The sequence below is a fragment of the Physella acuta genome, unplaced genomic scaffold, assembly GCF_028476545.2.
Source record: "Physella acuta isolate Inbredline_101_S28 unplaced genomic scaffold, ASM2847654v3 ptg000146l, whole genome shotgun sequence".
Taxonomy (NCBI): Eukaryota; Metazoa; Mollusca; class Gastropoda; family Physidae; genus Physella; species Physella acuta.
The window spans coordinates 365,001-381,607 of NW_026731665.1; the positions used below are offsets into that span (position 1 = coordinate 365,001).

The window sequence follows — 16,607 nt, forward strand, 5'->3', positions numbered from 1 at the left end:
GTAATTTCCAGGTCTGAGTTCTAGAGATGTGTACTGGAACTGTGGTCAAGTTGGGCTTATAGTGTAGAGAACAGATGGTGTCAATTTTGTATTTGTTGTTTGTAGGTGTTGTCTAGTTGGTAACGTGGTGTGTAGGTTAGTGTGTAGTCTGGTGTGAATTATATGATGTGTAGTTGTGAGTGTATGTTAGTGTGTAGTTCAGTGTGTAGTTCAGTGTGTATGTTAGTGTGTAGTTAAGTGTGTAGACTGTTCCACCAGTCACTTAACGACCGTCTGCACAACGTCATTGGTCAAGTATCGGACTCAATGACGTCACTAAAATTGACCAATCGATCTTAGCCGTCAGACCACTGGACCAATGGTCGATCAACGTGTCAACAGACTTGTCATCATGTCAGCGAGGTGACAATTTTAAAAACTTAAGTTCAATGACCGCAACAGACATAAAGGCACAACACACTTTGCAGTACAACCAATTTCATAGTTCAAGATATTTCACAGAACAGCGCATCTTACAATACAGCAAAGTTATGATATAACAAATACATATACATTGATTCGACAACCAACTGTATATACCATCACTCGACACAACAAATAATGTTGCATTTATATAATTCCATCCGTCTCAAGAACAAGCACACGTGCTATTGCAACTAATCAAACACACCGTGTCAATACAGTTCTCATATCCGTCTGGTTAAACAAACATCACGATAACACGGTGATATACCCGTCACAATGAGTGTAGGATCAACTGCACAATACATGTCAAAGTTAAGATAAACAAAGATATCTTAGCTATGACAGTGTATTTATATTTTGAAAGATAACAGCACAACGTTTTCGTATATTTAGCTATTTCTTACTACATTGTCATTTTCATTTTCGAATAAAATACAAAATCAACCACAAATAGGCCCCAGGTAGACTCCATACTCCATCCTCAAACAGCCCCAATCTTAAGTAGACCCCCATCCTTAAGTAGACCCCCATCTTTAAGTAGACCCACATCCTTAAGTAGACCCCCATCCTCAAAAAGACCCCAAAATTAAGTAGACACCAAACAATGTCCAAACTACAAGCAAAACACATTTACTTTAAAAAAAACGTAACATTGTTATGACACAGTGACAGGGGCGGAACTACAGTGCCGCCAGACCCCTCAATGCGGGGGGCCCCACGCCATTTAGGGGCCCATAGCCGACCATAATTAATTTTTTATGGTTAAAAAAAAAACTATTTTCTTGCATTTTTGAATTGACAGTAAAAGCTTTTGTGAATAACAAACAGATCTACTTTTGTAGTGATGTTATGCAGTAGATATGAAAGAGAGGCAAACGTTCAAAACACTTCCAAGACTTATTTCCCTTTTTTAAATAGTTAAATATGGATGCTCATAAAATTCTTTTAATATATTTGTTCTAAACAAATTAATTTAAAAAAGCAATTACTTTTCTTAATTATTATTTTATCTAAAAACATATACTAAAGAACGACATAGCATAAAAAGGAAATATATTTAAAACAAATAATATAAATACAAAAAAACTTTAAAATAAACATAACACGAGAAACCATTACGCATACAACGCTTTCATGTTTTATATTCTAATGACCGTCTTCATACGATCGGGCAAGCAGTTTACAGCAAACTTTAAATAAACTAGTTGAGCTCTGTTTGGTTTTTTTTTTTCTTCTTCTTCTTCCCATACATATGATTCATTTATTTATTTAGTAAAAGAAAAGTTAAAGAATTCACCGTAAATAAATTGTATCTCCTTTATTTGCGCTTCTTGCATATAACACACAAAAAAAAAACGCAAATCAGTGTACTGTAAAAATGTTGTATTTCCACCTTCTTCCTGTATATTAATAACATATGTACTTATTCATTCAAATTCATGTTAACATATCACTATAAATATGTTGTATTTAGTTTTATGGAAAATAAAATTATTTAAAAAAAAAAATCTAAAATTTTTTTTTTTTTTTTGCTTTCAAAACCCAATCAGGCCAGCAATGAGTATCCAATGTTTGTATTCCGTGTTTGTATATACATGTATATATGTATGCATATATATATATATATATATATATATATATATATATATATATATATATATATATATATATATATATATATATATATATATATAGGGGGGGGCCCAGAATTTTTTTTTGCGGGGTGGCCCTTTTTTTCTAGTTCCGCCACTGCACAGTGACCCACATCCGACTACACACGACGCACGTAGATCAAGGTCAGCTCGACACAAGTGTGTTGACAGCGCCACGGCCCGTAAAAACCGTCACGCATGAGTGATTACAAAAAAAATATCCCCGGTAGAAAGCGACGGAAGATTGACATGAAAAGATATCCGACACTAGCCGGTGTGGGAACGGATACGGTGACGATAATCCAGGGCGGAAAGTCGAGCTGAGGAATTGCTCAGGGAAGTCGCACAAAGGAATGTCATTATACAGTTAGCAGCGTAACTCTAGTTGCGTAACTCAAAGTTATTAGAATAGCTCAAATAAAGTTAGTAGCGTAACTCAAAGTTAGTAGCGTAACTCAAAGTTAGTAGCGTAATTCAAAAAGTTAGTAGCGTAACTCAAAGTTAGTAGCGTAACTCAAAGTTAGTAGCGTAACTCAAAGTTAGTAGCGTAACTCAAAGTTAGTAGCGTAACTCAAAGTTAGTAGCGTAACTCAAAGTTAGTAGCGTAACTCAAAGTTAGTAGCGTAACTCAAAGTTAGTAGCGTAATTCAAAGTTAGTAGCGTAACTCAAAGTTAGCAGCGTAACTCAAAGAAAGTTATGAGCGTAACTTTACTATCGCGATATTTACGATGGGAATATTTATGTTTTATAAGCCCCCGAAAGTCAAATGGTTTTTGTAGTTTTTTTTTTTTTTTTTTTTTTTTTTAAATTTCAATTGACCCATATAAACAGACACTAGCCATTGGTCAATCACAATCAATGTATGATATATATGCTAAATGATACACATCTCTTACAATCAATGTCTAACATATGCCAAATTATTACACATCTCTTACAATCAATGTCTAACATATGCCAAATTATTACACATAATTTTTTTGCTTCATAAGCAATGTTCAATCAGATACGAATTATGGATTATCAAAATAGATCTTTCGTCAAACTAAAACGACCGAGTACTATAATTAAAAGCTTATTTTATCTATGGGAATAAAAACACACAAATGGGTGCCAGCACATTTTAACAACATGTTTGTTTCTGTTTTGTTATGTAGTATGTTGTTTTTTTTTGCCATTGCTTATATGCATGTCAACAGATAGTCGACCTGGAGGAAGGAAATACAGATATGTGACAGGAAGTGTAACATAGACTTGGACATACAAAATAAACCACATACAGTACACCAGTACACCACATACACACGGGGATGTTAGCCTGGGGTCTTGGATGGATCAGCAATGGGGAGGGGGGGGGGGGAGTGTGAGTTTAGTGCTGAATAGGGATGGGGAATACCGATGAGTGTGTTGGGGAATTCAGGAAAATGTAGTAGGATGGGAAATAGAGGATGGGGATTAAGTAGAGTGGAGGATTAAGATGGGGAATAGAGGAGGGGGATTAAGTAGAGTGGAGGAATAAGATGGGGAATAGAGGATGGGGATTAAGTAGAGTGGAGGATTAAGATGGGGAAGGATAACTGGTGAGGATGGATGGATAAGGGCTGTATATTTTTACTAGAAGGGAAACAAGGATGGGTATTGCGGGTTGGGATTACCGGTAAGATGTGGGATAAAGGGAAGATTAACGACGGGGGGAAATTGTGTAAGTTATTTACACGATGAGCACCTGCTACAGATTTGTCAGTGATTGTATGACAGATACAGACTTGTCAGTGATTGTATGACATATACAGACTTGCCAGTGATTGTATGACAGATACTGACTTGTCAGTGATTGTATAACAGATACTGACTTGTCAGTGATTGTATGACAGATACTGACTTGTCAGTGATTGGATGCAGGGACAGAGATACAGCCTTGTCAACTATTGGTATTGTGGATATATATATATATATATATATATATATATATATATATATATATATATATATAAGGAGTAGATATAAAATATGTCAGCTATAGGATGTAGGGGTAGATATATAACTTGTCAGTGGTTTGATGTAGGGAAAGATATAAGACTTATCATTGGTTGTGTGGGTATAGATATAAGACTTGTCATTGGTTGTGTGGGTATAGATATAAGACTTGTCATTGGTTGTGTGGGTATAGATATAAGACTTGTCATTGGTTGTGTGGGTATAGATATAAGACTTGTCATTGGTTGTGTGGGTATAGATATAAGACTTGTCATTGGTTGTGTGGGTATAGATATAAGACTTGTCATTGGTTGTGTGGGTATAGATATAAGACTTGTCATTGGTTGTGTGGGTATAGATATAAGACTTGTCATTGGTTGTGTGGGTATAGATATAAGACTTGTCATTGGTTGTGTGGGTATAGATATAAGACTTGTCATTGGTTGTGTGGGTATAGATATAAGACTTGTCATTGGTTGTGTGGGTATAGATATAAGACTTGTCATTGGTTGTGTGGGTATAGATATAAGACTTGTCATTGGTTGTGTCGGTATAGATATAAGACTTGTCATTGGTTGTGTGGGTATAGATATAAGACTTGTCATTGGTTGTGTGGGTATAGATATAAGACTTGTCATTGGTTGTGTGGGTATAGATATAAGACTTGTCATTGGTTGTGTGGGTATAGATATAAGACTTGTCATTGGTTGTGTGGGTATAGATATAAGACTTGTCAGTGGTTGTGTGGGTATAGATATAAGACTTGTCAGTCATTGGTTGTGTGGGTATAGATATAAGACTTGTCAACTATTGGATCTAGGTATAGATATAAGACTTGTCAACTATTGGATCTAGGTAAAGACATAAGACTTGTCACTTACTAGACTTGGTCTTCCAGCGGCCCAGCAGAAACATGCTGCTGCGGCCACCCATGCATGACGCACACGACATGCTCACCCCCAGCCTGTCTGCTCACCAGCCGCCTAACACAACATCTCCACAAACATGGAATATATCCAGGTGGGTATCCGCTTATCGGTGCAACAGTATCCAGTGGATAGCTCAGGTGATCATTATGTTTAGCCGTTGTATTTAACAAACACTTAGAGGAATATCATCCATGTATGTGGTGAGGAAATCACAGTAATCCAAATGTGTCTGTCATATGTGACATGTGACGTCACTTCCAACACACAAGTTGGTAGATGATGTTATTATTGGGATGTGTACAACATAAGCTTTGTATCTTTATCAAAAGAGTTTGCTCTCTAATAATAAAGTATAATATCTATATTTACAAATATATGTATATATGACCTACCCACACGGCGAATTGAGCGAAAAATTCGCCTTTATGAAGCAATTTGCGAATATATCTGCACTACACTAGCTTTTGTGAAGGTAGAAGTAGTCAAATCGGAATGTTGAAGATCAATATAGTACACATGACAACATTTCAATACATTAGCTATGCGCTTTTTTTCCACTTATATTATCGACACAGTATGTTGTGTGTCTACATTCTACTTAAGTAGGCCTAGGTGTTTGTATACAGATTCGTGTAAGTGTGTATATAAGTAGAGGTATAAGTATGAGTAAGTGAATGTATATATATATATATATATATATATATATATATATATATATATATATATATATATATATATATATATATATATAGAGAGAGAGAGAGAGAGAGAGATAATATGTATATCATATATAAATATTATATGTATATATATATGTGTATATAGGTTAAATGTTTATATTTGTATATTATATAAGTATATTATGTATATGTATATTTATGTTAAATTTTTATATATTATGTATAATATATAGGTCTATATAATTAATTATAGATGTTTATATACATATATACATATATACATATATACATATATACATATATATATATATATATATATATATATATATATATATATATATATATATATATATATATATATATATATATATATATATATATATATATATATATATATTGGTGATTACATGTGTATATAAACGTAGATGTTTGTGTCTATGTATTAGTGAACATACCGTGTTACTAAACACTGAAATCACTACACATAACCTACACATCAAAAACCAATCGAACAGCCCTCAAATATCCAATAAGAAATAAAAGATCCGACACTTAAGAATTTAAAACAACGGCTAGTGACGCGTTCCTCCGTGTGTGTTGTGGACTAGTCAGATGACAACTAAATGCAGGAACTAGATAACGGAGTTGGGGAAAATAGAAATGAGGGGGGGGGGGGGTGCATGGATTAAAAAGAAAGGAGTGTGTCACCATGCAAGCCATGAATCACACTCTGGTCATGTCCCCAGTCTTATTGTACGACTCGGGGTTTTCCTTAGGGCAGACGGCGTCAAACTAGGTCATGTCAGCGCTGTTTATAGATCGATTCTTTCTGTGAGTTTACTAGATCTGTGTAAACCAATCAAAATACGGTTTTTGTTTGTGTTTTATACCGTGTGTTTATGAACTGGCCATGTTCAGCTGAAGTGACCGGATGTTTTGGTCTAGATAAGATCCCATGGGTCGTTAGAGAGTAGAGGATTTCCTTAGGGCATGTTGACATTTGGTCGCCGGTCAACGCATCAATTATTAGCTCCCTTTGCCCATCCCGTTTTTTTTTTCTGTCGTTGTTTTGTTATTTGGTGGGTTTGATGTTTCATCGTGTGGTTTGTTGTTGTTTTGTTATTTGGTGGGTTTGATGTTTCATCGTGTGGTTTTGTTGTTGTTTTGTTATTTGGTGGGTTTGATGTTTTATCGTGTGGTTTTGTCGTTGTTTTGTTATTTGGTGGGTTTGATGTTTCATCGTGTGGTTTTGTTGTTGTTTTGTTATTTGGTGGGTTTGATGTTTTATCGTGTGGTTTTGTCGTTGTTTTGTTATTTGGTGGGTTTGATGTTTTATCGTGTGGTTTTTTTGTTGTTTTGTTATTTGGTGGGTTTGATGTTTTATCGTGTGGTTTTGTTGTTGTTATGTTATTTGGTGGGTTTGGTGTTTCATCCTGTGGTTTTGTTCTTGTTTTGTTATTTGGTGGGTTTGATGTTTCATCCTGTGGTTTTGTCGTTGTTTTGTTATTTGGTGGGTTTGATGTTTCATCGTGTGGTTTTGTTGTTGTTTTGTTATGTGGTGGGTTTGATGTTTCATCGTGTGGTTTTGTTGTTGTTTTGTTATGTGGTGGGTTTGATGTTTCATCCTGTGGTTTTGTTGTTGTTTTGTTATTTGGTGGGTTTGATGTTTCATCGTGCGGTTTTGTTGTTGTTTTGTTATTTGGTGGGTTTGATGTTTCATCGTGTGGTTTTGTTGTTGTTTTGTTATTTGGTGGGTTTGATGTTTCATCGTGTGGTTTTGATTGTAGTATTTTTTTTTCCTCTGGTGGTTTTGTAGTTGCTAGTTTCTCTTGTGAACGGTGTGTAGATGTTTTTTCCCCGACGGGAGGGGCTTATAGTAAATAGGTAGGTTAGGGGGTCTGAATAGTTAAGAAGCTTACGTTTAGTAGACAGCAGGCAATGCACGCATACAGGGTCACAAGACATATACATATAGCTGATCAAATCATGAGATTTTGACTATGGTTACATTGTCAACTTCACAAACTGATCAAAGCAAACATTATACTCGCAGAAAATCCAATTTAAACTCAATATGTAACACTGTCACTGTTTTATATAGTTTATATTTTTTTTGTTTTAAATATATTGCAGTATACAATACACCGCTAATAGTGATGGGAGGGGGGAGGAGTCAAGGTGTTATCGATCTGATAGATCGATCACGCCATTCAATGACTCACGGGTTTTCCACGACAGTCATCGGTATTTACATGTGACGTCACAGTAGCACAGCTGTAGAGCAGCAGCGCGCGAGGGAGTGTGAGTACTCCAGTCTGCCCGTCTATGGTGGTCACATATAAGGCACCCCCCCCCCCCACCCACACACCTCTCAGCCCGTCTCAGCTAGTCACAAATAAGGACCCCCCCCCCCCCCCATCTCAGCCCGTCTCAGTTAGTGACACACGATTCTCCCGCCTCTTCCCAACCAACCAGTCACACATACGAGCCAAGAACAAATTAGACAGTCTGTCACATATACGACTTTCGTTTAGTATAGTTCCTTATGGTACGTCCCTGGTCAAACCCAACCCCGACTGATGTGGTATGTCCCAAGTCAAACCACGCCATCACGGGTGTGGTAGTGCCACAGGTGACGTTTCTCTCCACACAACCACCTGTCCCATCAGTGTGTGACCTGCGTATTTCCTCACAGTATGACGGTAGATCTATTTATAGCTACACGCTGTTGCAGTGGCTATTTACAATCTCACGGTGGGGGGAGGGGGGAGAGAAGGAATTGCATTGTTGAAGGTGGGTAAGGATTAGCTGAATGTAGGGAGGGAGGTGGTGCAAGAAACTGTGCTCTTCAGAGGAATTTGTGTGTGAGTGTGGGGGTCTTTATAGCGGTGTACAGCAGAGGGGGGGGGGGTGTATGTAGTTGTATACAGCAGAGGGGGGGGGGGTTGTAATTGTATGTAGTTGTATACAGCAGAGAGGGGGGCGTGTTTCGTGATGTGTAGCGTGTGAGGGGTTTATGAAAATGTGGACCAGTAGTTATCTCATGTAATACTAGGTTGAAAGCTTTCTGTGAATCTTAGCCCTAAGTGAAACGAATATTGACGTGATAAGAATTTACACCGTGTCGTGAAAGTTGTACCGTGTGATGTGTAGCTCAAAGTTTAAGTAAAGATATAACACAGGTTACACAACTTCCAGCGCGTCAGCAGTCAACACAATTATATTGACTGTGGACGTTATATATTGTCACATAGACAGCTGGTTTACCAGCAACAGAAGGGTGTTCTAAATCAAATCAAGTGAAGTCAGTCGAAATATTGCCGAAAGTTTGATTATTTTTGCCGAGGAGATAACTCAAGTTTAGGGAGACAACTCATGTTTAGCAATTCGCTACCAAAGTATACCGCCCGCGTCTTCAGCAAATGGCAAAGAGTTCTAAGGGAAATAAAGCTCTGTGATGTGCTATCCTAAATGTCACGGAGTGCTTTCCCTTGAACGGCGTATCATCAAAATTCCGAAACCTCTTGAATAGAAGTTAGAAAGGGTATACAAACTTTATATTAAACGCTTTTTAATGCGCAAAAAGTACGAAAATCAATATACATTATATTCAGGTATAATCATACAAATAAAAGCGTTTGTCGCAAAATTTTTTAGAAATATTTTAGGAGGAACAAACGCTTATATAACTACTACTCATTTGAAGTTATTTAGTTTATTTTCTTATCTTTATATATATATATATATATATATATATATATATATATATATATATATATATATATATATATATATATATATATATATATATATATATATATATATATATATATATATATATATATATATATATATATATGTTTTAGTTACTACTCCCAGTAGTTAGATTTTAAAAACAGTGAGAAGAATTCGACATCAAAATTTTACATAGATCTGCTTGAATAGACTCCATGATCGGCTCTAGAGTTTGTTGACATCTGCGTGTAACGCTACTTCTTAATCTTGTCTTCTCTAGTTTTGCTATGGAATATAGCAATCAGGTGAACTCTACTTCACTTGCCCCATGGACCGTCAGGTTCGAAAAGGGAACTTTACTTTTTTTTTTTTACTTTTATGTAGTTTTTATTTAATTTTGTAATAACTAATTTACCTAGTTTTTTTTTAATTACATAAGATTCTTGTTTTGTCATTAAAACACATGTATCTGCTAAGCATAATTGCTACATTAAAAGTACGTCAAATGTTAGTAACAAAATTTGGCACAAACACACAGACAGACCTACAGACAGCCAAACACAACCAAACGACATCAACAAGTGTCAAATACTCACTGTTGTACTGTATAGACCTGCTCCTTAGTCTCCTCAATGCAGACATGTTTGATTAAATATCCTCACACTACGAACACAATAGATAGAGTTCCACTGAGTTATCTCCCATCATAAGGTTAGTCACCTAATTAGTTCCCTTACACAACAGGAGAAACTAAAAACGATATCCCACGAATTCTGTTGATAAACCTGTGCCAACTGTCGCTGTATTTTTCCAGCAAGTTTCTAGTAGCATACACAATTCTTCCAGCAAGTTTCTAGCGTCATACACAATTCTTCCAGCAAGTTTCTAGCGTCATACACAATTCTTCCAGCAAGTAGTGTCATACACAATTCTTCCAGCAAGTATCTAGCGTCATACACAATTCTTCCATCAAGTAGTGTCATACAGAATTCTTCCAGCAAGTATCTAGCGTCATACACAATACTTCCAGCTAGTATCTAGCGTCATACACAATTCTTCCAGCAAGTATCTAGCGTCATACACAATACTTCCAGCTAGTATCTAGAGTCATACACAATTCTTCCAGCAAGTTTCTAGCGTCATACACAATTCTTCCAGCAAGTATCTAGCGTCATACACAATTCTTCCAGCAAGTATCTAGTGTCATACACAATTCTTCCAGCAAGTATCTAGCGTCATACACAATTCTTCCAGCAAGTATCTAGCGTCATACACAATTCTTCCAGCAAGTTTCTAGTAGCATACACAATTCTTCCAGCAAGTATCTAGCGTCATACACAATTTTTCCAGCAAGTATCTAGCGTCATACACAATTCTTCCAGCTAGTATTTAGCGTCAAACACAATTTTTCCAGCAAGTATCTAGCGTCATACACAATTCTTCCAGCTAGTATTTAGCGTCAAACACAATTTTTCCAGCAAGTATCTAGCGTCATACACAATTCTTCCAGCTAGTATATAGCGTCATACACAATTCTTCCAGCTAGTATATAGCGTCATACACAATTCTCCCACACAACAGAACGTGTGGCGTCACACCAGTGACTTACTACATCAGCACAACTGCACCAGTTTATTTAAACAACACTCTTAGCGTCCTTTATGAGAAGAATCTATGTTAACAATATGTGTGACCGTTGAAAAAATGACACCACACAAAACAGCTAAATATAACTTGCAGTATCGTATAACACAAGGAGGGGTGGGAAGGAGATGTACACATTATAGCATAATGTGTACCATGTACACAGAAGAACCTAACAGCTAGAGTGTACGAGTTACCGTGTACACGCTACCACCAAGAAAACATGACATAACGATGTATCACATAACATGAGGTAGACCGAAAGTAGCAAAACGGTGTGTATTGTACAACCTCAGGCCCACTTACAGTTTATATAAATACACACAGCGTTTGATAAATCAGCTATAATTATGTGTAGGTAGATACTGTTAACTGACCGATACACAGTGCATCTCATTTGACGGGACCATTTTTACTTGGTATACCTAAGTATCTATTCAATTTTTATATTTTTTGCTATCAGCAAAACACGCTGTTAATACGATTTGGTATATATTATAATTGCATTGTTTTCATTACAGTAGTTGAGCATATGATTTGTATCTGATGACTTATTCTAGAGACCACAGTGATATATAAACCACAATATCTCATCAAGTTGGAAATGTATTGGCTACTGTTACAGTGAATGTGAGTGTAGGCAAGTGATTAGAAAACAAATGACTAATGTGATTAACTTATCAATACCGGTGACGTCACGTGATATGACATATTTGGTTACATGGACAAACAAACATGGCGGTGTAGCGTATGTAGGCTGGTATGTAGGGCCGAGTTTGGGGTAGGTTTAGTTGTTCTAATGTAGGCTAGTCAGGCTCACATACACGTGCTCAAACACACTTATACACACTCATACACATACACACGCTAACACACAAACAATACACACGCACTCTCACATTTGCACATTCAAACACATGCTTAAATACACACACGCTCACACACATAAACACAGACAGGCTCACATCCACACACACACACATATAAACACACACGCGCTCGGACATTTAAACACAAGCTCACATACATACACATGCTCATACACACTATTACGCAAAAACACACACACGCTCACACACGCTCAAATACACACACACAGTACACACACGCAATTACACATGTATACACAAACACTCAGCAATACATACAAACAGACGAATACATGAACTTATTCATACAAACATGCACTCACGGGGATTCAGACACACATACAAACGCCCACACAAACCACTGCACTGTGTCACAACACATACACATACAGCCTACAGTCGCTGCAACACAACCAACGCCTGCCTCTAAAACATTCAATAACACAAATCCAGAAAACAAATCACACAAAAAAACGAATTAGTAATTTGTTACCAGTCAAAATGTAATTAAAGTAAAAACATCAAAGTTTTAAATCCAACGAACAAACACTATCCATATAACATCACTTTGTGAACAATATGTAAATAACAACTTGAGAAGAGATATTTGTGTTGGACAATTCAATCAATAGATGTCAATGGTATGCCTAGCTGTATAACTATAGGGGCGAGTAGAACATGAAGACAACAGTAACTGCGGTCTACGCTTCAGAGCGTTATCACTTGACGCATGCGCAGTGGTCATTTGCTAATTAGAATTGGGGCTAGGACACCACATCAAAGTCATAATTAAATGGGATGGACGGGGTGTGTATAGAGGTGGGGAGGGGGATAGTGTGTGGGGGACATTTTGTGGTGTAGGACAGTGGGGAAGTGTGTAGGGGACAGTGTGGGTGGGGGCAGTGTGTGGGGGACAATGTGGGTGGGGGCAGTGTGTGGGGGACATTTTGTGGTGTAGGACAGTGGGGAAGTGTGTAGGGGACAGTGTGGGTGGGGGCAGTGTGTGGGGGACAATGTGGGGGATACAATGTCGGGAGGACAGAGGGGGTCGGGCAGTGTAGGGAAGGACAGGGTGGAGAATGGGGACGGGGCAAGCATGGGAGGGACAATTGGTTAGATGGCATAGCAGGTGTTTACAAAAGTTGTTTTTCTGTTGCTGCAATCACCACATCCCCTACCATCACATCATCCCCAACCATCACCACACCCCCTATCATCACCACATCCACAACCATCACCACACCCCCTACCATCACCACATCCCCTACCATCACCACATCCCCTACTATTAACACACCACCAACATCACCACACCTCCAACAACACCACACCCCTAACATCACCACACCCTATACCATCACCACACCCCCTACCATCACCACACCCCCTACCATCACCACACCCCCTACCATCACCACACCCCCTACCATCACCACACCCCCTACCATCACCACATCTCCTACTATTAACACACCCCCAACATCAACACACCGCCAACAACACCACACCCCCTACATCACCACACCCCCTACATCACCACATCGCCTACCATCACCACACCCACTAACATCACCATCCCTACCATCACTATAACCCCCACTATCACAGTTGTATGCAGGCATCTCCACAAACTACCACCCCCTAAATCTAAACCCACTCACCACCTGTGACCCTCGATTGTCCCAATTATCCCCCACCCCCGGGACTATTCCCCCTCACCCCGGCATCACGAGTCTGCACGAGATCCAACAGATCCCTGACAGACAGCACAATGGAAACTCTCTGGAACCACTCAAGTGCCGGTTCCGGTCAAGTTCCGGTCAGGTCAGAAACCCATAACCATAAAACTGACCGGTCACCAGGTTTTTTCCATCCCACACACAGTGACCTGAACAAGAATATACTCGCTCCTCTGTTACAGGCAAGCTGTCAACACCAATGTAATTTTAAAATCAGTGTTAACGTCACTGCTACAGTTGAGTACTACATTGAGTGTAAATTCATCTTAAGGAAACAATAAACAAACAAACAAAAGTATTTCATTTTTTTTAACAAAAAATAAAACGGAATTTAATTATCAGCGGTCAACTCCCTTCTGCCCCAAGCATTGTCGCTATTTGCTGGCCAAGAAAAAACGAGTAAAAACAAATGCACAAGAACAATAACACCAGAATAACAGCAGCAGGAAAAACAGCACTATGAGGTGCCTGCAATCGAGTCCAGAGTGAACATCTGGTATTTAAAGTATTTGAAACAGGGAGCAACATCATACACACAACAACACTAAAATGTACTTGTGTATCGTTCTTGAGGTCTTTTTAGTCGCCCTATTATTCTTGGTTGGGAAGCTTTATTCGTTGACTTTTTTTTTTCAAAACTATTGTATCTTGGGTTGTGTCCCTTAAATTGTCCCCCTTAGTTTAACCCCTTAAATCGTATACCTCAGTCGTTGAGTCTGATATAACATAAGATTTAGTGCGTGACATCTACGTTAAAATCCATACAGAGAGATGACAGTTTCAATCAATGAACGTGAGCGGTTTACGGTCAGCACAAATCACGGGTGGACATGGGTGTGAGCGACAGGTGGGGAACAGGTCAGGTGGGGGGGGGGAGGGGTGAAACAAGTGTGTGTGTGTGTGTGTGGGTAGGGGGGTTGACAATGTACAGGTGGGGGGGGGGGGGGTCGCATGAACTATCACAGCGGGCAAGAGGTTTATATTTCATATCATGAAGTATGTACTCCGCAACTGATGTATGTTTTGTATGTAAAACGGGGTCATATGTATATGTGCGAAACTGATAATATGTTTGTATGTGAACATATTGTATGTATGTATATATGAGTCCAGTGTACGTATAGACGTCCAGTTGGCCAGGCATGAAACTAAATCCACACGAGTGAGGCAGCCAAGGGATGTAACCCAAGCTGATGTACTGATGTCTTATCTTCAACACAATGCCCCAGCGTGTCCCAGCTAGCACTGACTTGCTGATATCAGGGGGGGGGGGCTCAGTCAGGCCTGGTTCTGTGGGGGTTTGGGGGGTTGGTGGGGTCAGAGGGGTCGTCATTTAGGCATGATTGTTTTGTTCTGTGGGAGTTTGGGGGTTAGTTGGGTCAGAGGGATCGACGCTCAGGCTTCATTGTTGTTCTCTTGTTGGGCAGGGGTTAGGGTTAGGGTTGTGTGGGTTAGTGGGGTCAGTAGAATCAGAGGGGTTATCACTCAGGCCTGATCGTCTTGTTCTGTGGGGGTTTGGGGAGGGGGGGGGGTGTTGGGGGTTAGTGGTAAGTGGGGGTCGTCACTCAGGTCTGATCGTTTTGTTCTATGGGGGTTTGGGGGGTTAGTGGGGTCAGGCAGAGCACAGGTCAGATGGGTCAGGCAGTTGTCAGAATGGTCGGGTTGGGTAGGTGGGTCAGGTGGGTTATGTAGATAGTTTGGTTAGCCGGGGTTCTAACTTGGATATAATAACAATTTAGCCATGACGGCTTAGTAATCTGACCAATAATCCCTGACTAACACTATTGACTCCAAGGCGTATGTTCTTTTTAGAAAATTAGAATGTACAAGAACAATAGAATTTACAATCTGGCACTTTTGTAGCCCAAGATTGTTGTCAGACAACGGGTTATTATCCTATAGGAAGACATCCTGTCCACCGTCTGGTGGTTGCCGAGTCACCCGTCCCCCTCTATTCCCCCCCCCCCCCTCCGTCTAATGAACCCAGCGTCCACATGTTTCTCAATTGCTTGGTACAGGGGGGATAATCAAGTCCTTAACCTTGGTGACTCGCGAGCTAACGGGCAGGTCCCGCAACTCTCGTCGTATTTCGGTTGGTGGACTGACCACGTGGTACTCATTTGATTTTCGGTCTCAGCGAGATGGGGTGGGCGGGCTGGTGGAGTAGTTTAGAATTTAGATGGGACAGTACTTGTGGGTGGGGGTGGAATTGGGGGGGGGGGGGGGGGGAGTTAATAGCAATCAATATGACGCATCTGTTGGTTTGAATTTCTTCATTTCCGTTAGTGTCTGCTTGTTTGATTTCGTTGGCATCAGGCGTACAATTGTGACGTGGGTTAATGGAGTCTACAGCACGGTCAATCAAAGGGGAGGAATGGGGTGGTGTGGGTGGTGAGGGTAGTTTGGTGCTGTGTGTGCTGGGGGTGCATTATTTGTATTCCCCCCCCCCCCCCCCCATCAAGCATCAGCCATCTCCCTCTTCCAAGTTTGTGAGCGGCAGACAACTAGAAAACATGTAGCGTGCATAGTGAGAAAATAAAAATGTGATTACCTCCCCTTTTACAAGCTATTAAAAACCCTACTAGAGATGGGACGGAGTGGCCAGTTGCTAGAGCGATAGCTAAACCCGGGGTACTTGAGCTCAGTTCCCTGACTGAAGATCGAGTTCTCCCAGCTATAATGGGTACCTGATCCAAGTCGGAGGGAAATTATGGTGACAGGGGGAAAAGACTGGACACAAAATCCCTTGACATAACGAGGTCACAGAACAAGAACTCTACTTCACCTGCAGGGGTGTTTTGACCCCGGCTGTATAAGGTTCAACCCCCCCCCCCCCCCAAATTGTTTAATTCATGTTGACAAATTTTCTTCAGACGGCGAAAAAAAAATGTATCAATATTGACACCCCTCCCAACG

At 39.5% G+C, this 16,607-nt stretch overlaps 1 protein-coding gene across 4 annotated transcripts in view; it reads right to left on the reverse strand.

Moving 5' to 3' along the window:
- Nucleotides 1-16,607, reverse strand: part of LOC131935501 (ras GTPase-activating protein nGAP) — a 217,575-nt gene that overhangs the window by 143,844 nt on the left and 57,124 nt on the right. Inside the window, exon 1 of one of the 4 annotated variants that reach the window (XM_059291904.1) lies at nucleotides 4,977-5,160. The exons of the other annotated variants lie outside the window; for them this stretch is intronic. Within the exon in view, the coding sequence (XP_059147887.1) occupies nucleotides 4,977-5,046 (70 nt within the window). The 5' untranslated portion in view covers nucleotides 5,047-5,160. Of the gene's footprint in view, nucleotides 1-4,976; nucleotides 5,161-16,607 lie in introns of those variants that run through there. 4 annotated transcript variants of the gene reach the window in all.